A 22,840-nucleotide genomic window follows, 5' to 3' on the forward strand; every position below is an offset into this window, starting at 1 on the left:
AAGAGCTCAAGCAAACATGTGCCAGACGCTTCTTGTACCCGCCATGCTTGAGAATCGGGGCTGTTGGAAAGACGCCAATGTACAAATGTCTGTTGAAAGCACTGATGGATTGCTGGGTCGGGGGAACAAGACCGTACATGAAAATGGCACCAGGCGTTCCAGGGTATACCGTCCTTAATGAACTCAACGTCATGGGTTTGGCCCCAAATCCCAATAGTATAAATGCCAATCATCATATCTGGGTATCATTATCATGGCCGTCGTCGAAGTATACTACCCTCACCATGGCATTACACCCTCTCCGCCTTCGCTATTCTCCCCGGCGCCCTTCTCTGTTGACCAACCACTAACTCCGTATCATCGCCAGCATCATCATCGTCATCGACGTCCATATCATCGAGAGCCCGTTGTGCCTGTTTGGTGCGCTGGATACGTCGCAGTATCGCCTCATCAAGGTAAAAGTCTTGCTGGAACTTGGCCATGGAGAATTTCTGCCGTGATTTGTTAGTACTCCACCGTAAGGGCCTTCAAGTAGAAGTCTGTTTGAATGAAGCCTTGGGACCTGGACAGGCTAAAACTGCCAAGCAGCTCAACTTACCTGAGAGCACCCCGTCTGCGGGCACTGTGCCTCTCCTCTTACGGGCAAGTAAGCCAGCAAAGCCTCCTTCTCAAACGTATGCTTGCACTTGACATTACTATACGGCTCCTCCATCAGTACCAGTGTAAGCGGGCAATTGAGACTCAGCACTTCTCTGGCAATAGCGATATCGTCGTCGTCATCAACCGCACCCATGGTGCTGCGGCGCGTATTTGCTCCTGGGCGAGTCATGACTGGTCGTCCATCGGAACGGAACCAACGCGAAGAATCGGGAAGTGGAGGGCCACCTTCGCCAGCAGCTGCGTCGTGCCATAGCTTTTTGAAGCCTGCGTAGTCATTGTTGACACCATATCGTTGATGCGGTGTGAGTTGCTCGTATTCAGCTTTCTTTTCGGCACGGCCATCACGGAAGGCGTCTAGGGTGCTAGCGACAGCTTCTTCTTTCTGGTCCTCTACCTGTTCGGGATTTGGCTCTCCATCTTGTGCTGCAGGTCCTTGTTGCTGTCCAGTGCGTGTTCGGGTGCCTGCGGCGTTGGCGGATGTGGAGGTAGATGCGGCAGCTTCGGCTTTGGTGTATAAATCACGTAACAAGGTGGCTTGATCCTCAATCTCGGCTCGGTGGTCGATGACATCGCGTATTGATTGCTCAGATTCTTGTGTAAGCTCATCTACCTCCGTCTCAAAATCGGCAATGTGTGCCTCCAGCCGTTCCTCCTCTGGGGTCTTGCTGGTGCCTTTTTCTTGGCGACGCTCCTGGAGCCATTGCAACCGTTCTTGCTGCGCTCGTAATCGTTCGTGGAGATCCCCCACGCTGAGACCGAGCTGCCGTATGGAATCTTTCAGTTGCGTTTCGTATGATGAAGTGCCGCGGTTATTCGACAGTTCGCCAAGCGCACGGCGAGCGCCATCATTGAGGCCGCAAGACGGTGGTTGATACGGGGGAAGTGACGTTGAAATGCCAGCTCTGGAGGGTGAGTCCACAGCGGATGGACGGCCTCGGTTGAGAAGTCGTGGCATTGTGAGTGTGTTAGCCAATATCAGCCAGCCTGGTGATGGCGTCGTTGCAAAGTGCAAGATATTTTGTCCTTGGAGCGTTTGCCACTATTCCCATTTGAAGTTGTCAGTATTCCGTAGTGGGGTGACGCGACTGAGGACGCGGTAGACGGAAAGGTTCTGACAAGCTCCATGCCCCACCACACACACCCATTGCTCCTTCCGTTTCAGGTTCAACTTGTAAATCTAAGTTGCTGGCCATTTCCTGCTTGGCAGCGTGAACTGACGAGAAGTTATGTGAGTCGACGAACATAATCACAAATATCGTTTGGTCTTATTACACCTGGTTCAACAAGTTTTGAACTACCTACGTCGTTGGCTATGAAATACCTTGGTAGGCGAGCAAACTGTTGGATGACTTTGGTACTCTTGACCCACATTCTACCCGCCCAAGCCAGGGTAGCTGCTGGTACCTGACTTGGGAAGCTGGAGGAGATAAACAGGGCCAGGCAACCGTCGACCTTCACCCACGATTGAGGATCCTGCCCTCATAACGAAACAGTGTACAGTAAAACATTGAAGTCTTTTATCCCCAATGGCTAACAATCCTGTACGAGAGTCGATCAGGGAGATAGATGATAACTCCTGGCTAATTGGTAACAAAATACTACTCTCACGGGCCCCCCTCGCAGGATGCATGTGGCGAGATGGCAGTGGTGCCGGCTTCACTATATCAGACGCACCACTTCCACTTCCAGAGACTCGACCACTGTTGAATACCAGCGAGATTAATTAGTATACGATGCCGGTGATGTCTCTGCTGTCTTTAGCATTGGGGACGCCTTCTGCAAAGTTAGGATCTTGGATGTGCCGTATGTCACGAGAGAGCACGTCACGCTGGCGTGGCTCAAGCAACGGACTTGGAGCTTTACGATTCCCGATGTTCTCTACCACGCTGAATACGACGGTTGATACTATATCATGCTGAGCCGGGTTCCAGGAGAAACCATAGACAGTGTATGGGCAACATTGGACGAATCCATGAGGCAGCACTACGCGGAGAGGATTGCCAGTATCTGCAAGGAACTCTCTGTACCTAGTGAGAAAGGCAGTATTTGCGGTGTTGACGGCAATGAGCTCTCAGAACAATATCTCTGTGAGCGGGAGGTAGACTGCAGACCCGAGAATCTGTGGAAGAGCTGTGTGGAGCTGGGTATGGACTGCTCGAACCTTGTATTCTACCATTGCGACCTTGGGCCATCAAATGTCCTGGTAGACCAGGCCAATGACTCTATTGGTATCATTGATTGGGAAACAGCAGGGTTTGTGCCAGTGGAATGGATTAGAACCAAGTTCCGTGTGTCCAGTGGAATGGATCTTTCCGCTGGTGACGAATTGGATTGGAGAAGGAGAGTGATGCTTCACCTGGGACAAATGGGCTTCACTGACGTCGTGAAATGCTACGCAGTATGGGGTAAATGAAGTGACAAGTGATGGACTGTCTGAGCGACACTGGAACATGTTTTTCTGTTCAACTCATGGTGTTTGGAACGGCCTTGTTACGGAGACACAGAGGAGAGAAACTACGGCATCCTCCAACTTAGGAAAGAAATCAATGACGGCAATGAGAAAACAAATGCCAAGGCACCGAGCAAGGACGTGTACACTGCAGCAAGCTCAATCAGGGTGGCAGGTCCCCTCAATAGTTGGGATGGGATGGAGTCCTTCATGTCAACAAATTCGGCAATTCATGTCAATGCTCAACCGGCCAGATGTCCTTCGAAACCTCACTGGCGGAACCGTCTTGCTTAGTCCCATGTTAATGGATGATGGTTGAACAAACTTGACAACATGTTTGACATGCTCGTCGTTCGGAAAGCAATGGCTTGCAAATCGAGCCCGAGCCCGAGCCCTGTCATCCCATCCACCGTCTCCGGCTACGATACTCTGCAGATACTGAAGAGTTAAGATAGTCCGTTTGCTAATTGGTAGTGTCTAATTTGGTCTAGGTACTTCTCCACGTGGTTTCAGCTCCTTCAGAGCCCTTAGGGTGGCGCGATATGTACCTAGATACTTTGGTGCTTTGATTGGTGGTCGTTTTTCATGTTGATGCAACCATCTGGGGTCCAAGGCGTTGGAATCACAAGCGAATGGTTTGTACTACAATGTTAAGCGATCAACTTCGCAGAGCTGACCAGGTTTAGGTTTCAGAGCAGCACGAGGCAAAGCTCCTCGTAACATTGAATTGGACAGCGCTGCCAAGATAGGGCGCTGGGGTACGTGCTTGCACCCACCAGATCAGATCAGACACATCAACTTCCAACAACCCGGGCCTAATGCTCCATTTCGGCAATGCGGAAAATGACAGGTCGGGCGGTTGACGCAAAATAACTACCAACTTTGAACGCAAGCTGATGGCTCTCGCCCAATGTCGCAATGCCTTGATAACGGAATCGGCAGCAAGGGCTGCAGCATGTGTCTGGGTCTAGAACACAGGCCAGTGCCTGACCGGCGTGTCTGACCTGGGAACTCTGGTCGATATTTATCCATATTGGCAATATCGGCTTTGCTGGGTAATCTCGAAATGTCGGAAACACAGCGCCATGCGCGTCTCGATGGCTCGGCATCCAAAAGTTCGTGCTGATCGTGAGACCAGCAAACGGCATTGAGTCTTCACGCTAGCCTAAGTCACGCAGATCGGACTTTGCGGCTCGTCATCACATCATCAGATGGCATTCGATGACAGGGACCAGGGCCAGGGCAAAGGCCAAGGCCAGGCGTCAATGCCTGACATGTACGATGTCTGGTACACGTACCCCGTATTCCGTGCAACTTGACAAAAGTTGACAAAAGTTGACAAACTCGACAGCAGTTGAGTTGACGAGACAGGCAAGCAAGCAAGCAAACATGGACTGGACAGGGCTAGCCAGCCGGCATTGCATCGCACACAGTCCAACAGACGATGTCATCGACGACCAGCAACATGTCAGATCCCTGGGTGAATCCCTTTCGGGTGGCGTCGATCGCCCATCGAGTGCAGGACAAGCGCCATCGGCCCAATCCGGTCGCGCCATGTCTATTGATTCGATCCACTTTGGCACTTTGGGGCTCAATTTGCTCAACTGCCTTGCCTCGCCTTGCCTTGCCTTACACTTGCACTTGCACTTGCACTTGCCTTACATGAGCGGAATTCTGGAGACTGAAGCATAAACTTGACCAGACATTTCTGGCTTTCGGTTAGCAAACTTTGGGCCATTGTGGGGCGCAATTGCTGCCCTTGAAAGGAATCCCATTTAGGAATACCCGTTTGCACATTGACTTTTCGATCGCCATGTTTTCTCACACAACACGACGATCTCGCATTATCTCCTGGCCATCACTCTTCCCACGATCTCGGGACGAAGGCCATACCCAAAGCCCCAACCCAGATTCCTTCACCAGGCCTTAGATAGAAAACCAACAATGGACTTTTTTGGGCTGATGCCTTTTCATTTTCACACCGTCTCGATGGTACAATGCCTGAGCGCTACATCGACTCCGGTGTAAGTTGCCGTGATACAGCCAACGGGCAATCTTGATCGGACCAGATGTCACGGAGGGAGTTCTCCGTGCCCAGCCATTTAGTCCATCCCACCCACTTAACACTTTGGTTCCCGCCAGCAGACCTGTCCACTAGTCCAAGCCATACTGAATTCTACTTGACTTAACTTGACGAAAACTAACTTTCACTTTGCGGGTGAAGTCAAGCCCCCTGGTCGTGGGTTCGTGGTGGATCCTCTCCTCGACGTCGTGTGAGGGTGATACGGCACCGACCTCTTCCATCTTAAACATACTTCATACACACATGGTTTAGACAGCCAAAACAGGTTGTATATCTGGGCTTCGGTGCGCACCCCTGTCTTGTCCTGTCCTGCCCTGTCTCGCTTGGCCTTCAGACTGGCATCTACTTCGACCAAGTTCCTCTCTTTGCTCTCCAAGCGATCTCTTGATAATCTGTTTGTTTCCACCTCATCCTTCTTTCCACATCGTTGTATCATTCTTTCTTCAAAATGGCCTCAAACATGGAGATTGCCATGAATCCATGGGAAGTCCAAGCGTTGGATGTAATGCTTTCCTTGTCTTCACCCACAGTATCTAATTCATAATCCTACACTAGATCAGCCCGCTAACTTGACCTTTACCGGCAAACAGTACCAATTCTCAGACGAAGCACTACCGATTCAAGGGGGGACATCGGATGCTCCCAGGAGTACATGGCCGGCCATGTCAGATTCCGTATTCTACCCAGGCTTATATTCCGGCACCGGTTTCGACATTCTGGCGATTTTGGTACGTAGCCCAACCTACCGCGTCTTGGAAGCCCGAATCCATTACTAACCCAGCCACAGCTACGTGTCGTGAACCGACCAAACCCCCAATTTGAAATCGGTGCCGTGGACTGCTCCGTCGCCCTCGTGCTCTGTGACCTCGAGCAGCCCGACCAGCCCATTGTGTACGCATCTGACGCATTCTGCGACCTCACCGGCTACTCGCAAGCAGAAGTCCTAGGCCATAACTGTCGGTTTCTGCAAAAGCCGCACCCCAGCGCAAAGGGAAAGTCAAAATCTAAGCCTAGACACGACAAGGCGGCTGCTTCTCAAATGCGGCATGCACTGCAGAGGGGGGCAGAGATACAACTGACTGTGTTGAATTACCGAAAGGATGGGCATCGGTTCAACAACCTCATCAGCATCATTCCCGTGGAGCTGGATGAATCTGGCTATCGTTATGCTGTCGGGCTGCTGGTTGAAGTTGAGTAGCCATGAAAATGGATCTGAGAAGCCTTGTCAGGCCCACGACTTTTTGCTCACTCGGATTATATCGTTACGAAATCATGTTTTCTTATGTACATGCAGTTTGCATTGGACTATACCATGCATTAATGGCGTTTAGCTAGCTAGCTGGGTTGGAATTGGGCGATTTTCCTCTTTGACTTTTATCATGTTTAACGGCCAGCGGTTGGAGGAAAAATATTGGGGTTTTGCGGTGTAGTGTGTTTGTGGTGGAAGTACACATTTTCGTATTTAATGTCTTTGGCGCAGTGATGTAAACGAAGCGTTGTGCTATTTTTCACTCATCGTTTGCATGTTGAGCTTGTTCGACTTGACATGCTTTGGCCTGTTGGTGGAATACAGTGAAGCGGAACACTAGAGTACTTATAATAGCGACTCAACTTAGCTTTTCCGACATATTCTTGCGATTCTCGATAGATTGGCCAGTCCATAATAGTGTGTACTTCACCTCTACGACATTGAAGTGGAGGCTAATGCGGTGTGTAAATTCTGGAACATGGTATGTCGTAGGAGCCGTGTGAATGGTGGCGAGACCGCCAGACAGCTTGAAGTAGAAGGGACAGGCACCACATGGTGGAATTAATTGGCCAAAACTGGTTGATAAAAAAGAAAATGGTCCATCCTGGTCTTTTCGTCATCCGTCTTATGACCGGTTGGCAACGGCGGCCCGAGGCGGATCTGCATCTGCAATTACGTAGTTGTGACTCTTGCGACTTCATGCATTTCGCCCCTGTGGAGCTCCCTTTGCAAACTATGTAAGAGCGACTTCATCGACTCTCCTCCAGTTCACTTTTCGTCCATATCATGAAAAGTTTAACTTTTCGACATAATATATAATTTACTGCTTACATCGAATAGTAGAGTTGAAACTAGCCGAACAACTCACATCCAGCGACGACGTCACCACACGCACACCGAGATGCTTGACGGACAGGTACAGACCTGCTCGTTATGACATCTGTGACGATCAATCGTGTGTTTCTGGCATCAACCAGGCATTTCATCCCACAGGGTGCATCGCCAAGAGTACCCATTGCACTGCGTCTTGTCTCTCATCCTAAAAAATATGAGCGCTGTCGCAATTATCACGTCTCCCGCAAAAAGGCATCCTCCACCGCTACTCACGTCCCTCAAAATGGTGACAACCTCATGCATGGAGGCTCCTCGTCGGCGCCGCTCTCCATTCTGCCCTTGAGCATGGTTCTCCGCTCACTCGTGACCAGCGCTGTATCGTCATCAGCACTGTTGCCATTGTCGCTGCGCATCATGGGAGTCCTCGCCAACAGCGCAAACCCATTGCTTAACGCAGACCACAACCCAATCTTACGGTACATGCTCGACAAGTCTTTGTACGCACAGTTTTGCGCGGGCGCAAACCCATCGGAAGTGCAGACCACGATTGCCAAACTCAAGGATATTGGTGTCACAGGAGTTATCCTCGCCTATGCCAAGGAGTTCCCAGGGGAGGGCCAGTCGGAGCTTGAGGAAAGCGCAAGCGCAAGACCGGGCGAGGAGACACAGTCCATTATTAATAGTGAGATCGCTCCCTGGGAGGAGAGCATGAGAAAGACGGTGCGGTTGGTTGAGCCAGGTGACTTTGCTGCTTTAAAGTAAGTTGGAGTTCGTGATGCCTGATGAGAATGTGCTTATATGCGAACAACATCGCAGGTTTACCGGTGCAGGTCAGCTAGCATATTATCTGCTACGCCACCAATTACCTCCCACCCCTCGACTTTGTGAGCTGATTGATCACATTTGTCGACTGGCTCAGGAGCGTGGTGTTCGACTGCTCTTTGATGGAGAGCAGAATGTACTGCAGGACGGCATCGATGCGTGGACCATGCACTTTGCCAGCAGGTACAATACCACTCCTGGCAGGGCCACCATCTTTGGCACATACCAGGCGTATAAAAAGACCACGCCCAGCTTGCTCTCTAGGCACCTTGCTGAAGCTCAGAAAGGCGGCTTCACACTTGGTGTGAAACTCGTTCGTGGGGCCTATCTCGGGTCCGACCAGCGAGACCTCTTCTTTAGCCGGAAATCTAGTACAGACTCTTGTTACGATAACTGCGCGGCCAGCGTCTTGACTCGCCATTGGAATCGTACCCTTGAGGGGATAGGAGAATATCCTAATGTTAGTCTTATGCTTGCTACTCATAACGCCACCTCGGTTCAGAGAGCCTATGCCATTTACAACGCTGGAGGGGCCAGGTGTGAGGTATCATTTGCGCAACTCCAGGGCATGGCGGATGAAATCAGCTGTGAACTAGTCGAGGTGAACCATTCCGCCCGAAGGAACGGTGATGCCGCGGCAGCGGTTTCGGTCCTCCCGGTTTATAAGTACATGGCATGGGGGACAACCGGAGAATGTATGAAGTACCTGTTCAGGCGGGCACAGGAGAATAGGGATGCCATTGACCGAACTCGAGATGATCGTAACGCCATGTGGACTGAACTCGTGCGCCGTATCAAGAAGACGTTTCGCCGGTCGTAGAGCGGCTTTATTGTAAATATTACTGAGCATAGTCTGTGCTAAATTCATCCATAGTAAACCATACCGTCCATATATCAGTTCTTTAATCTAGTGGAGCGTCTTCTCCCTGAGGATAAATCAGGCTCAGGCTTAACCTCCTCCTTTTTAATGCCGTTGGTCTTTTTCTTCTTGGCCGGTGGCTCGCTTGCGTCAGGTCCACTTGGCTCCTGTTTCTGTTTGCGAGCCTTCTTCACAGGCGGCTTCTTCTCTTCTGCGTCTGATTCTTCCTTGATGGGTTCATCTTTGGCTCCGGCTACGACTTGGCCAGTCTTCTTCTGTACGGCCGGTGCGTAACAGCTTGTCCTGCCCCCGACAGTAATAAAGGCCAGTTTCTCGCCGTTAGGCAATTTGCTTGACGCGCCTTTGCCCCCTTTACCCCAGCGATAATTGAACAGCCAATGTTCCGGAAATTGGTCCGAGTCTCCTAGCTTGTCAACCGCCGTCTGGCAAACATATCTGATGTTCTTATACAGCTCTGCTATTTCCGCATCGCTGAAGCTGTCGCTGTACTGCTCCGGGTGAAGTTTAGCTTGATACAGGGTCTCATCAGCAACCCAATTTCCGATGCCACTAATCATGGCTTGGTCGAGAAGGAGGGCTTTGACAGGAACATGACGAGCCTTCATCTTGCCACGCAGATACTCCTCGGTGAATCTGTCGGCATCAACGACCGGGTCTGGGCCATTCTCTTTGAGCGGAGAGTATTTTCGGATTTCTGCGCCGGGGCAATCAACAAGACGGACTCGCCCAAAGCGCCTGGCATCCGTGAAGGCAACCTCTACTTCTGGTTTTCCTTCTGTCTTGACGTGGAACTTCCAGAATTTTGGTGGCCATTGCTCCAATTCATTGTCCTTCATTTTTTTATAGTAGTTTGTGTACGCGGTCTGCTCCCCCTTGATGTGAACCCATCCTGATCCAAATTAGCCGCAGAAGAAAAAAGAGATGCTTTGCTGCATCTTACCTGTCATGCCAAAGTGCATTACCAAGTGTGGTGGTTTATCCAATGTTATCCTGGAAATGGCGATTAATTTGTGAACGCAGCTACCTCCTGCGCATGGCTCACTCACCAGAAATATTTGCCTTGATTGCCAGACGAAACAACCTACACACGACGTCAGTTTGGGAAGAATTGGCTAGGCGAGTTCAATTGTTCAAACCTTTCTCCCTTTCAATGCATCTTCAACAGCTGCACCAGTGGTCCCTACTTTGCCAAAGACATTGTTGTCATCGATGGCCGATGCACTTGCAATTTTCTTGCCTACCAGGTGTAGGCGGAGGAAATGAACGATGCGAGCAACTAAATCATTCATTAGTATTGTGTCTAGTAAATATACAACGACAAATGCATAATGAATACCTTCTGCAATCTCAGGCATGATGAAGTTTTCGATGAACACCAGACAACATCTAAAGCAACAATGTGAGTGAGCGTGAAATCATGAACTGTCAACGCCACGGTCGATTCTCACTTAACGCCCTGTCGCAGGATCCCCTGTCACGCTGCTAACACGAAACCCCGTGACCTGCTTACGTTAGCCAGAGCTGGCTACTCCACCGCCTTCTCCACACCAAATACAATTTTGTTCGCGCAGCTTTTTTTCTTCTCTGCTTGGCTTTCCTCTCTTCACCACATTTCGCATCCTGAGCAAAATGGTAAGTTTGGCAATTGAGCTTGCAATCCTTCTTGTCCTACTTCCTGATGACACCATAAACCGCAAACTAGAGTCTTTGACCACTTGGAATGAAAACTCTGTTTTTTTACACGTCAGTCTGATAGAAGCTGTCGTACGACTGTCGACCATTCAAGCCAGCGCACAACTTGCTCATGAAGCATCATGCTAACTTTGAATCTAGGCTCCTCGGTCTCCAAGTGGATGATTGGGTTACGGATGTACTAGGTTGACGGACTGTCACCGCCCCGTGAACCATTGACAATAATTGGTATGTTTACATTGCGGTCCTGTCCTCCAAGCTTCCTGATGATCATTTCTTTTATCAATATACGCTGGAAATTACCGGCTGAGATTTTTCATTGACGATATAAAATGGCTATTTCTGATTGCTTCATTTCATTTCATCTTTTTTGTTGCTGCGCGAGTAGATTTAGGCAATTGCTAACTTGCTCGAAGAACTCTAGACAAGGTACGCTGCATGATTGACACTCGTTCTCCATCGGCCTTTTATGATGAAGCGGCACTGGGCTCCGAATAAAATCACATGAGCATGATAAGCCATTTTGCGGCAGGCCTAGAAAACCTCGCCCACTGATTCGGCACCTTCACAATTGTCCAGCATACATGTTGATGGGTTCCGGCTCGCTAACATCTGGACAGTGCCTAGAGCCGTAGCATCGTAGTCGAGTCGTTGACAAGGCAACTTGAGCATAATGGTAAGCTATACACTGCACATGCACGCGTTTCCCTTTCATGATGAAACAGATGACGAGTCTTATTCGAGTTTTCGATGCAGACACCATTTCTTTTTATACCATTCATGCTTTCCTGACATAGCCCACCCACCTTTCAACCTGTTGAGACAAGATGGATGCTCATGCTAACATGGCAAAAGTATCTTAGTGGTTAGTCCTGTCCGCAGCCGCACACTTGTGCATTCTCAGCCTGATGAACGCGAATGAAAATGACAAGCATATGTCTGAGCTTCGGCTACGACGACAAATCATCCGCATCTTTTTCTGACTGTTTTGATGTCTTCAACCATTGTCGCAACTTTCAGCGGGGAGTATGTCGCTGACTTGCATAAAGATATCGAAACATGAAGTGATGTGATGCATGTAATGTAAGTTGTCTTGTCTTATTTTTCTTTCCTTTAACATGATGCTACAATATCACGACGGTCAACTTAGCCATATGCATTGATGACAACGCCTGTGACAAGGCACCTTCCACTGAAATCTCTACCATTCACACTCGTTTTGGTTGAATCACGATCATGGACAAGTACTGATTGTGAACAGGATAATGTAGCCAAAAAGAACCCTTTGGTCTTGGACTTTTGAACAGCAGGGCTGACAAGTGAGTGGCATTGAAGTAGTGGTCTATTTAAGGTACATATTGAATCAACGAAAGTATATCTATGAAATGCATCTTGCCTCCAGCTAAGTGACTGTTTTCCCATCCCCAATTCAAAGATGGCCTTCTCCCTTTGCCGCACCATGACCATATCAGGCGAGCTATCCCATGGTGCCAGCTGCCTCGCTCATTCTGATTTATGTCGTGTCTGCCCACACAACAAGTCGTGTGGCTCGTTCCGCCGCTCCCATCAGCAATCCTCATGCGCGCTATGATAGGGTCTTCAAGACTGTCGCTTTGAAGTTCGCCCAGTTCGAGCTTTCCCATTGGACCGAAGAACACGATTCTGCGGCGGCGGCAAAGGATTGGCAGATACATTCTGGCCATATGGCTGCGCGGCAGGCTGCGGAATCGCACTGACGTTATGAGGAGCTTGAGCACCATGTGTACCCAATGGTGCAGAAGGAAGAGAATTGTAATAATGATGAGCGTCTACAGCCGGGTAATACTGCCCCTGAGCAGCTGGTGCGTGATGATGACCATGTAGGTCGTATGATCCGTCCGTCGCCTGGATTTGACTCTGACTCTGTCCGGCAGCTTCATACTCGGCATACGCATTCCCTGCACCATGATAACCATCAACCTGGGTGCTCTCCGTCCCCGCATAGTCGAGGAAAGCCCCAGACGCAGATGATTCACCGTACTGTGAAGCTCTCCCGACATGGCCAGCCGGCACAGGCGGCACATTATCAAGCACATTCATCCTGTCGCTGTTATACCTCTTTCCAATCCGCCACTCCTTAAATTTAAGATAATATGTCCGACGACTAGCACAGTTAGTTTGTTCCTCTCACACAGGGGTAAATACTCACTCAGCATGGAAGCCATGTTTCTTGGCCATTATTTTGATCACCTCATCAAGCGTATTGAGCGAGTACAACCTAACAATGGTGTCTCTATGCTCATCCCAGTCCAATGCCATTGTAAATACTTATGGCGTCAAAAATATTCAAACAAGGCAAAGGTATCAAATATCGCGTTGTGTGCTCAGCAATACTAAGCTGTAAGTGTATAGTTGGAAATGTCCAACTTTTCATCACAGACTGTAGCAAAAGATACTACCTCCCGGACTCAAAGCATTTATACATCTTCCCTCCCACCCGGTCGCAACGGCCCGTCCCGTCATGATGTGCATCATCAGCCTCCAAATATCGGTGAAGAATAACAAGTAAGGCTACTGCATGTTCACCAGCCTCGAGATACCCTCACATTGTCATAGCCTGGCTGTACACTTCGTTGACGGTTACAACCAACAGCATGAGTGGCAGTGACGCAGAAAAGGTGGTGGTGACCCCAACGTCGTGGCGCGACACTGTTGGTCGTTTGTACCACACTGACAAGTGAACTTTTGGAGGGAATTGCGTGAGGCTGAAGGAGCCCAAGAGGTTGACCTCAGCCTGATGGAACATTCTTTTGATGAGACCTTTTTTTTTCGGTAACGGTGTAGACACTTCGCTTTTGCCTTGCTAGGGTGAGTGAGGGAGTGAGTGAAAGTGAAAGAGATGCAGATTTTATTAAGTAGAATTAAGTAGCGGTATCAATAAACTTTCAAGAAGTCAGGTTCATAAAACATGGCGAGCGTATAGTGACGTATGAATGATTTCATATTTTTTGGTCCCCATTTCATTCCCATTCTTCCTCCCACAATTGTCGATACCCAAACATGATCACAGCCCTCCATCCCCCTCCACCATACCACACCATGTACGAGAAATGATGAGACAGCATCGCCAATTTCATAAAGGTAGCATCGCAGCCTCATTATGCAACCACTGGCTTCTTCTCGTCTGAAGGGCTCGATACGGCCTCACCGCCAGTCACGCCAGCCTCTTGGGCTTTATGGCCTCCTGACGCAGTTGTAGCCGCAGCAAGAGCAGCATCGGGCTTCTTTTCCGTGGGCGACGGCGTAGGAGGGTTCATGTCGAGCTTGTCGTTGGGCTTGCCCGTGACCGAGGACATGGTGGTCGGCGAGGCTGTGGCAGGAGATGAGGGAGTGGGCGAGTTTGACTCGGCTGGGCCAGTAGCTCCGCAGACTTGCTGGATGACATTGAACCACTTCTGGGCGTCCGAGGCGGAGTGAGCCTTGAAGGCAAGTTCCGTGCTGCCGGTGAGCTTGGAGCTCATGGTGCCGCTTCGGTCCTTGCCCTTGACGTTGAACTTCTCCCCACTAGGGGCGCCGATCACTGCGTCTGGCAGGAACACGGAGAGCTCTGGCTTGGGGTCGGCGCGGGCGTCGTCAGAGTCCTTGAACTCGTGCAGCCATTTGGACGGGGTGACGACGTAGTAGCCGGTCGAGTAGCCCCAGGAGAGCTTGTTACGAGACTTGCGCTCCAGTGAGCCCTCGATCAGGGGTTTGGTCGAGTTGTGCTCCATGTTAGGGAACTGGATCGCATCCACGGCGCGAGGCGGGTCATTCGGGTTGGCCAATCTATCGGCGCAACGCTGCGTAAAGTTCTGCCACTCGAAATTCATGGGGACGCACTGAATGGTACCGAGCATGTCACCATACAGAGCTCGCGTCTTCTCCCCCTGGCCACCGACGAGCTGGACGAAAGCCTCAACGGCCTGCTGGAAGACTTCAATGACGTGAGATTCGAAGCTCTGGAAGTTGTTCTGGACTGCAATCAGGTCGTTGTGGTGGTTGTTCTCAGCAAGAACCTGGTTGCTCAGCCGGTGCATGACGCCTCGGTGCACGACATAAGGATCGTCGCCAGCATTGAGCTTGCCGCCTGCAGAGTCAAACGAGGCTGTCTGCTGGCCAAGAAGCTCAATTTGTTTCTGTGTAATGTTTCGCAGCTTTTCCACCTCCTTGGCGCTGCTCTGGGCGCCGCTCTGGAGCTCCTTTGCCTTGTGCTTGATTTCCTTGTGAAGTCGCTCGAGAATGGGCAAGACTGAGCCCTTGAGGCTCTTCTCTGTCTCAATGTTGGTGTTGATCTGCGCCTGCGTGTTGGAACGCATGTTCTCGAAAAACCCAGCAACACCGCCGAGGCTCTGGTCGAAGTGATGCCCCTCGCGAAGGGGGTTAGAGATGGTCTACCAAATTAGGTCAGCTCGCATATTCTAACAATCATCGTCCAGTACTTCCACACTCATACCTTCAAAGCCTTCTCATACTCCTTTGCCTGGCGGCCATGAATCTTCTCAATGGCCGTCACATATTCCTCGAGGTATCCGCAAGCATGCTTCCACGCCTGCAAACGCTCGGCCAGTAAACCCGCAGTCTAATTCCAAGTCAGCTCATCACTGGTCCTTTTCCCCAAATACCATCATCCAGCACCTGTATGTGCGCAGAGCAGGAAACCACCTACAGTGTTGGGGTCAAAGTCAGGGACTGCATCCTCAGCGTACGAGCTAAGATTCGTAGTCGCGCGCGACGGCAAGGTCGTGGAAGTCGGAGAAATCGGAGAAGCCATAATTCGTTGATTGAAGAACAATTTCAGCCCAAAGTCAAAGGTAAAAGAATCGAAAGTCGAGCTCACGGAGCTTCGGAAAACGCAACCTGGTCGTATGGGGTGGAGTAAATTAAACTAGCATGCCCAGCGGGACAAGGGTCAGCGGTGAGCCAGCGACTATGAGGTGTTGTGTGATGTCAAGGTCAAATCTCGATAGCGTCAATGACACAATGACCTTGAACAGTGGGGGAAGAGGATATGTAAATTACAATTCAAAGACGTAATATATGCAATCGACTACTCAAGTATGACACAGTCCCAAGTGCCGAACTCGTGGGGAGATTGGTTGACTTGCACTGGAGAACTGGAGTGAGGGGGAGGGGGAAGTGGAAGGACACCATCCACCACGGATAGTAATAAGAGGCACCCAACCAAGAAATGTACGCCGGTCCAGACCCTCGATGGTCTGGATCCTCTCGTGATGCCACCCAGCAGAACAAGTGCTCGAAATCAGGAATTCGGCCCATGACCAGGTGGGCGGGGAACAAATGGGACTTGACGTGGTGAGGACGAGAAGAGGGGCAAAATAGCCTGGCATGCAACAGATTTGGAAGCTCAACTTACAATTAATAGTGTCTGTAAAGTAGTACGTAGCAGTATGAAAGAAATCAAAGTCTGAGAAGCACAAGTCCAACAAGTAAACTTTTGAGTTAATCTCTCGCGATGCAATAAATGGTGTTGGGGATCCAGGGTCCTCGATCGGTACTTAACATAATTTCTTGGCTCAGTTCAAGGTTCCCAGCTCCCTTGAAAGCTTGAGAAATCCAAGGTACCAGTTGACCCTCTTCGACAATCAATGTGACGTCAATGGCAGACCCTAATTTCCAGGCTCTAACGGGTGCTCCGTAAAGTGGGCCTAACGCAATTGTTAAGGCCAAGTGCGAGACATGTGCTTTCTCCAACAAGATTGCTAACAACATGTTGAGCTGGAATGCAGCTTCTGATCAAATCTTTGGCTCCCCCATCATGGCTGTGCAACTTAGCGCCCCCAAATTCAGGAACATTGAACAAAATCGCCCTTTTTTGCAGGCCAAACCCTGCAAATCTCAGCTGGATTAGGACCCTTGACAAACCTTGTAGTTACGCACTTTGCTGAATACGTGCCGCGATCTTTCGGGAGGCTCTTGTTCACCTGGTCTTCGGGTTTATTCAGCGGCCCGAATTGTTCAACATTGACACGGAAGCTTACCATTTGTTCCAGTAGACACCACGCCAAATTCTGCAACCATACTATAATACATACAAGACGCATCACAGGTGCCACCGATGCAACTTTAACATCACCACGGTCACAGTCAAGTCTCAACGAGCACCTTGTCATTAAAATAGCCTTTGTAGTAGAGTTGTAGAGTTTGGTATTAAAATACAATGCAACCAACTCCTGTATACCGTACCCAGTTAACATGACAAAAAGAAAAGTATCTGATACTATAGTATCCAATATAAGCCCACCACTCATTCAAAGCATGTTCCTTTTTACCCGCCTCAGCTTTGTTTCCCCTGTCCAAAGAAATGAATAAATATCCAATCATCTATGCTGTACCCAAGAATTTCGTCAATAACGCCAAAAGGGTAAAAATGCAGCCGCTGTCCGCGAAACTTTATGCCAAAAAGAGGGTAGTAGCTGTACTTTGTGTCCAACGCCGTGTATCCCAATAAAACCGCTAATGATGTTTAATGTTGCTTCTCTCAAGGTGAATGGATTTAGGCTAAACAGAAAACAAAGGAAAATTAAAACATGGAAACAGGTGCTAGCGATGCAGTCAGCACACCATGTGACCAAACATTATGGATCATGAGCTGCCCGAGTTCGCAGTAGTAGTGGAAATAATAGACGGTGCACTTGTTGGGCCGCGGTTTTCACCAGTCCGGTCCTCAGATATGGTACCCAAGGGCTCGGGAATAATATCCGTAGCCGGAGGAGTGCGTGGTGCATGCAGTGCAGTCTGGTAATCCGGAACAAGTCCCGCTGCGGGTTGCGCCCGAGAACGCGCCGGTGTGCGGACTGCCGTGGCATAGCTAGGCACACGGTTGAGCTCCGCAAATTCGGCCGGATCCAGGTCAACGTGCTCCGTAGAGTTTCTGGCCGAGTGATCCTCTTCACTATTGCTTCTTGTGAGGTTCTGTGATGGCGGTTCGGACCGCGGTGCGGATCCATGTACGCCCGATGTCGGCGATACCCTGCCAGAAGGAGAATGTGAATGTGAAGGCATCGAAGTATACGATCGATTTCGCTGGGAGGGATCAATTGACACATCGGCCAACCGAGACGATAAGGCCGCCGGCGCTATCGGCGCTGGATGAGCCAGAGATGCGAGGTTCTCGGCCGAGCCGCTCCTCGAATGTGAGTAGAAGGGGCTGCTGACGCCAGACTGGATTGCTGGAGTTTGGAAACCAGATACATCCACGTCTTCATACAGTTGATCCAACACATGCTCGCCGTACCCAGGTGGTGCAATGGAGGCATTCTCAGTGGAAGCAACGCCGCTGCCTTGGTTCTGGCTGAGCAGGTTGCCCTGTTCGTCAAAGGGAATATTGGGTGAGATGAAGATTGAGACGGGAAGGGTAGCACGGAGCTGGACAATTGGCGTTAGTTGTTGATTCACCACATCTGGGGGATAACCGATTCAGTTTCGTCTTGTGCAAGTTTAACATACCTCTGAAATGTGGCCGTCCGGGTTCTTCAATGCCACGGTCAACTTAATCTTATGCCTGACCTTGATGCCGTGGTGGTTCAGGTCTTGAATGCATTGCCGTAGTCGCTTGGGAAGAGGCAAAGGCTTGACTAAGGCCCAGCCCTCCTGGCCAGTATCTTCAATCATGTCGTGCCAGTGTTCCTCGCGATTCACCTCGAACCGCCAAGTCGCGACCTCACGCTCCGTTCGGTGCTCCCGCATGCTGAGCCCAGTTGCACCTTGAATCCAACAGTCGCGGATTTCAATCATTTTGGCGGTAATGTCGCCAATCTCGAGGCCCTTTAACAAAGGAGTAAAGCGCATCTCCATGTTGATGGTGCCGCCAAACACTACCGCCTTTTGGGGGATAATGATGGAGTAGTCCACCTTGTTGGGCCAAATATTCTCCACGCTCATGGCATGCAAGAACTCCAAGGCGCCTGGCTCCAGGGTTCTAATGATGCGTAGGTGCTTGTATGCGTGCAAATCGTAGGCGAGCTTGCCACGGCCAACAGTCGCCTTTAATCGATAGGTAATGGAGGCTTCTGGGATGCCCTCTACGCTCTCAGCGGTATCTCCGGGTAGCATAAACTCGAAAGGGTACTCGTAATTGCCGGCGGGGAGGGTCATGCTCTTGCCATGGGTGCCGACAAAAGGTTGCCATCGGTGGTCGAGAATGATAGTCGCTTTATCAACTTTTTGCCCAGAGACACCGGGGGCAGTCGATCTATGGTCAGTCCATCTGTGCAGGGAATCCAAAGTTAGACCTTTAAATTGTGGGAGGGAAGATAGTAGTTTTGACAGCATCGAGAAAGAGGCATACGATAAGCGCAAAGTGCCCACGAGGCGCAAGTGAATGTCCTCAATGCGCAAGGGGGACGAGAGGCAGAGAACTACGACCCCCTTGAGGAGCTGACCTGAAGACTCATGGTCATTACCTCGAAAGACGATGAAGTCTTGATCCAGCCTGTGAATTGGAACCTGGTTAGCTAATCCGGGCTTGTCTCGCGAAGCAGCGGGCAAAAAAAAAAATGATACGATTGCCAGGGTTTTGGAGGGGTCGTACGTATTGACCCATGCGCGGATGCAGTACCACCAGTAGCACCACCAAGCACACAAGAGTTCCTCCGTTTTCCCTGGCCTCGGCATCACAAGAAGCAAACTTACCGAATATCAAACAGGCTGTAGCTGTTGCGTCCCGTCACCGCTGAAAACGGCTTGAAGGACGGCATGATCTGAGTGCCAATGCAGGCAAGGCGAGCGACAGCGACGGCAATGTGAGGATTTCAAAGATTCTTGCAAAGACGGCGATGCCTTTGCAAGATGAAGTACTCCGTAGACCCGACACAAAACGTCAAGCTTCAGCTGCGTAGAGGAGAAAAAACGCAGCTGAGTATGATGGAGAGGAGGGGTCGTTTCCGCAGGTTTGACGGAGAAATTAAAAAGAGGTCAAGTAGCAAAAAGGGAAAAGAGTTGCAAAGAGATTGGAGAGTAGAAGAGGAAGAGGACGAAGCCGGCCGCAGTCAGAGGCTTGACTTTAACAGACTTGGTGGAGCCAGCCGGTGTCAACGTGCTGTGTAGTGCCGTGCAGCGCAGTCTGGTTCTGGTCGGTGGTATTTGATCAAAATTATTTCAGCAAGTCGATGCGACCAGACGTTTTGAAGCCACCAAACCACATGCCAAAAGCACACTGAACCAGATGCGTGTCCGTCTTTGGTACTCGTATGGTACTCTCTCTCTCTCTCTCTCTCTCTCTCTCTCTCTCTCTCTCTCTTTCTGGCTTTTCTTTTTCCCACCGTTGCGGTCTCTTTATTTTGCTTTTCTCTTTATCATAAATTGCCCGCACTTCCCTCATATGCTCGTGCTAGGGACAAGCTTCCGCCTCAAATCTCCTCCGTCGCCTAATCAACTGTCGACTGGGTCGCACAATACGGGTCGATGGGCAATCGACTCACGAACCCTGCTGAATGCCTTTGTCGCCTCAATCCTCAATCGGGTCGACTGGATCGCATCCACAAATTCTGGGTCTCCGATTTTGGTGTTGGCGTTGGCGGTTTCGTAGGTGGCCGATACAGGTGGGGCCGCCTATGGGCTAGCGCCAATTCTGACCTGGACCAGTTGGGCTGAGCAAGTGGCCGGTCCGGTAGGGCAGATGGATGGATGGATCAAATGGATCAAATTCAACATTGACGTTCCAGGTTCTAGCTTGGCCGCTTGTCAAAGCTTGACTGCAACAAGCAAAGGCAGTTGACCTGAGCCGCAGCACTCGGCACACAACCAGGGCGATAGTCGGCCGATGAGAGTCAGAAGAAAAAAATGTCTTGACCACACGACTGGGCGGCGCCGATACCAATACCAATACCCGTCCTCGTCTGGTCCTGCCTGGTTCCTCCCAGGAAAGGTCCGTCCGTCTTCTAATTGCGCAATGCGGCTGTGTCCACCTGCGTCCCCGTCTGGTCAATGCAACAATACGGCATGCACCTGCTTAAGCGACTGCACAGTTGCTGTCCCCTTCAATATCGATGTGTGTGGTGCCTGGCGATTTGATGGTTCAGTGTTCGCTTGCTGTGGCGCTTGCAGTTGGATCGAACTCGAATCGAAATCTGAAATGTCGTGGTACTCGAGTATCGCCGTGCAACCAACCAGTCCACACTCCGTGCCAACAAGTCGTATTTGTCTCTGTCTCTGTCTCTGCCAAGGGCAACGGAGGATATTCTGCCGGACTAGCTGCAACTGCAGTGAATAAGCGATGTATTAGTTCGTACGTGTCGCGCGAGATGTGAACCGCGTATAAGTAGAGGCTGTCCTCTTTGTTCGTTGGCGTGGTGTAAGTGACAAAGAAACAGACGCTTCAGGTAGGCGCACACTCCTTCTGGGTATATTAATATTACTTGGGGGCAAAAGGAAAAGGGAGGAATCCAAAAATAAAATAAAAACTCAGGGACCTTTGGTACATTTTAATTAAAACGGGCAGACAGGCATAACAAGTAGACACTCTGCCCTCTGAGCGAAGATGAGGCCACGAGGTACATGTTGACCCGTTTGGGCTGCGTACATGGACAAGTCACTGGAAGTCAACTGGTCTGGTACGGCGAAATTCACAACCTCCGAGTGCCGACGCCATCATCTCACGACAACGCGACCACTCTGTACATGTATGCGAGGTTCCTTGTCGGGCAATGTACAGTATATTAACTAATAGCTGTCAAAATGCAACCAAACACTGACGGGAACGAGTCCACGCCCACACCAACATGACTTGTCGCGGAGTGGTGTTTGTCCCTTGAGGTGGAACCTCGTGGACGATGGCGTGTGATTTGGCGTTGCACTCACCAAATGGTTCAGGACGGGATGACTTGAGAGGGCTCAAGTGACGAGTTCTGTTGTCCATTTCTTCTTCTTCTTTTAATTTTCTCCTCCTTCTTTATTTTTTTCTTCATTTATTTTTTTGTTTTTTGCTTTAGGCAAGAAAAAGTACACCAGTCCCGCTCCTCACCATCATCACCACCCAACCCTGAGGAACTGTCAACGCAAAGTTCCCGTCGGACAGCTTGAGGTGAAGCTAAGGTGTCTGATACAAACCCTCCAGAATGCAGCCCTGTGCAACAAGGTGAAACAACAGCATTCACAGCCAATCTCAGCCCTGCATCACAGCCAGTCGGCATTGTAGCGTCATCAAAAACCATCAAATTGAGCCAAGCCCAACGGCCAGCCGCTCCAACATGGCTTCCGCCTGTCCCGCCGCCGGCATCCGGGACAACTTCCTGCGGTGCCGCGATAGTTGCAAACCACAAAAACTAAAAGTTTAAAGGCAAACGCACCGCGCGTAGTGCGATGCCTGAGGGAGCAAGCTCTCTTTCAAACGTTTTCGTTACGTAGACTACACCATTTACACCATTCAATGGCAGACACGTCTGACCGAATGCCGAGGCTGTCTCGTTTGGCTCAGCGCCACGGCGTCTTGAGACTCACCGTTTACCATGACCATAACGGTCGACGTGGTATGCATAACTTGTATTGTAAAGGGCTTGACAGTTGCTTTATTTCACGGGCCGACAGTCAGGGTTTTTATCAGCTGGACGACGTGTTAATCAGGGAATAATTGTTTTCTTAATGCCAAAGACTACAGTTCGAGCCTGAACAGCGGGCCGGATCCTGTCTGGGCAAACTTCCAGATGTCAGCCGCCACGAGTCGTGGAAGGGCGGCACTAATTAGCCCATCAATTGACGGCAGGGTCGATTGACGGGTATAACCCGGCCAAAGGCCCAGTACTGCATTCAATGTCAATGCCATTTATCACCTCCACCACAATTTATGATCATCGGGATTTTCCCGTCCCACGTGTCCGATTTCCAGAGACTCTCACCTGTCTCGCCGATAAGGCCAGGCACACCACTCACCAATCCGATCTAAAAACTGACCTGAAAATTTTCACCCACGTCAATATTGCGTAGTGCATGATGCCTCGACGACCACTCAGTCCGTATCTCCTGGCCGGTCATTGCGCCATTTCACCCAACATTTGCTCCATTTGCAATGGCGGTTCAAACAGACGAGTGATTTAACACTAGACTGCTGAATACTCCGTACCGTCTTTGGACATTCCGCTAAGAGAAACGAACCTAAATTAGCCGCTTCACCTCTCTTCAGGGTCTGAAACAAGCAGT

The 22,840-nt window shown here is 50.2% G+C and overlaps 11 protein-coding genes across 11 annotated transcripts; 4 read left to right on the top strand and 7 right to left on the bottom strand.

The window, feature by feature from the left end:
• Positions 1-290: 290 nt before the first annotated feature.
• On the bottom strand, positions 291-1,615 carry VFPPC_01416 (chromosomal organization and DNA repair protein Mms21; the record flags this gene model as incomplete). Its single annotated transcript, XM_018281250.1, has 2 exons — positions 291-491; positions 599-1,615. 2 exons carry the CDS (start codon positions 1,613-1,615, stop codon positions 291-293), a joined length of 1,218 nt encoding a protein of 405 aa, XP_018149873.1.
• Positions 1,616-2,032: 417 nt separating this feature from the next.
• VFPPC_15364 (hypothetical protein) lies at positions 2,033-2,290 on the bottom strand (the record flags this gene model as incomplete). Its single annotated transcript, XM_018293117.1, has 1 exon — positions 2,033-2,290. The coding sequence occupies one exon, from the start codon at positions 2,288-2,290 to the stop codon at positions 2,033-2,035; it is 258 nt and encodes an 85-aa protein (XP_018149874.1).
• A 282-nt stretch (positions 2,291-2,572) lies between these two features.
• VFPPC_13080 (protein kinase-like protein) lies at positions 2,573-3,073 on the top strand (the record flags this gene model as incomplete). Its single annotated transcript, XM_018290857.1, has 1 exon — positions 2,573-3,073. The coding sequence occupies one exon, from the start codon at positions 2,573-2,575 to the stop codon at positions 3,071-3,073; it is 501 nt and encodes a 166-aa protein (XP_018149875.1).
• Positions 3,074-5,640: 2,567 nt separating this feature from the next.
• VFPPC_13081 (cellulose signaling associated protein ENVOY) lies at positions 5,641-6,390 on the top strand (the record flags this gene model as incomplete). Its single annotated transcript, XM_018290858.1, has 3 exons — positions 5,641-5,694; positions 5,783-5,920; positions 5,980-6,390. The coding sequence occupies 3 exons, from the start codon at positions 5,641-5,643 to the stop codon at positions 6,388-6,390; spliced, it is 603 nt and encodes a 200-aa protein (XP_018149877.1).
• A 984-nt stretch (positions 6,391-7,374) lies between these two features.
• Positions 7,375-8,917, top strand: VFPPC_01418 (proline dehydrogenase-like protein; the record flags this gene model as incomplete). The annotated part of the gene is made up of 2 exons (XM_018281252.1): positions 7,375-8,033; positions 8,092-8,917. 2 exons carry the CDS (start codon positions 7,375-7,377, stop codon positions 8,915-8,917), a joined length of 1,485 nt encoding a protein of 494 aa, XP_018149878.1.
• A 74-nt stretch (positions 8,918-8,991) lies between these two features.
• VFPPC_13082 (DNA glycosylase/AP lyase, catalytic domain-containing protein) lies at positions 8,992-10,332 on the bottom strand (the record flags this gene model as incomplete). The annotated part of the gene is made up of 5 exons (XM_018290859.1): positions 8,992-9,866; positions 9,918-9,967; positions 10,024-10,058; positions 10,114-10,253; positions 10,314-10,332. The coding sequence occupies 5 exons, from the start codon at positions 10,330-10,332 to the stop codon at positions 8,992-8,994; spliced, it is 1,119 nt and encodes a 372-aa protein (XP_018149879.1).
• A 1,936-nt stretch (positions 10,333-12,268) lies between these two features.
• Positions 12,269-12,967, bottom strand: VFPPC_15365 (clr5 domain-containing protein; the record flags this gene model as incomplete). The annotated part of the gene is made up of 2 exons (XM_018293118.1): positions 12,269-12,812; positions 12,858-12,967. The coding sequence occupies 2 exons, from the start codon at positions 12,965-12,967 to the stop codon at positions 12,269-12,271; spliced, it is 654 nt and encodes a 217-aa protein (XP_018149880.1).
• An 839-nt stretch (positions 12,968-13,806) lies between these two features.
• VFPPC_01419 (PH domain-containing protein) lies at positions 13,807-15,458 on the bottom strand (the record flags this gene model as incomplete). The annotated part of the gene is made up of 3 exons (XM_018281253.1): positions 13,807-15,078; positions 15,141-15,266; positions 15,354-15,458. 3 exons carry the CDS (start codon positions 15,456-15,458, stop codon positions 13,807-13,809), a joined length of 1,503 nt encoding a protein of 500 aa, XP_018149881.1.
• A 280-nt stretch (positions 15,459-15,738) lies between these two features.
• On the bottom strand, positions 15,739-16,035 carry VFPPC_15366 (hypothetical protein; the record flags this gene model as incomplete). Its single annotated transcript, XM_018293119.1, has 1 exon — positions 15,739-16,035. The coding sequence occupies one exon, from the start codon at positions 16,033-16,035 to the stop codon at positions 15,739-15,741; it is 297 nt and encodes a 98-aa protein (XP_018149882.1).
• Positions 16,036-17,290: 1,255 nt separating this feature from the next.
• VFPPC_01420 (arrestin domain-containing protein) lies at positions 17,291-19,404 on the bottom strand (the record flags this gene model as incomplete). Its single annotated transcript, XM_018281254.1, has 4 exons — positions 17,291-18,073; positions 18,155-18,914; positions 18,996-19,139; positions 19,340-19,404. The coding sequence occupies 4 exons, from the start codon at positions 19,402-19,404 to the stop codon at positions 17,291-17,293; spliced, it is 1,752 nt and encodes a 583-aa protein (XP_018149883.1).
• Positions 19,405-20,468: 1,064 nt separating this feature from the next.
• On the top strand, positions 20,469-20,918 carry VFPPC_18707 (hypothetical protein; the record flags this gene model as incomplete). The annotated part of the gene is made up of 1 exon (XM_022430278.1): positions 20,469-20,918. One exon carries the CDS (start codon positions 20,469-20,471, stop codon positions 20,916-20,918), a length of 450 nt encoding a protein of 149 aa, XP_022285978.1.
• Positions 20,919-22,840: the final 1,922 nt, after the last annotated feature.

The sequence above is a fragment of the Pochonia chlamydosporia genome, chromosome 1, assembly GCF_001653235.2.
Source record: "Pochonia chlamydosporia 170 chromosome 1, whole genome shotgun sequence".
Taxonomy (NCBI): Eukaryota; Fungi; Ascomycota; class Sordariomycetes; order Hypocreales; family Clavicipitaceae; genus Pochonia; species Pochonia chlamydosporia.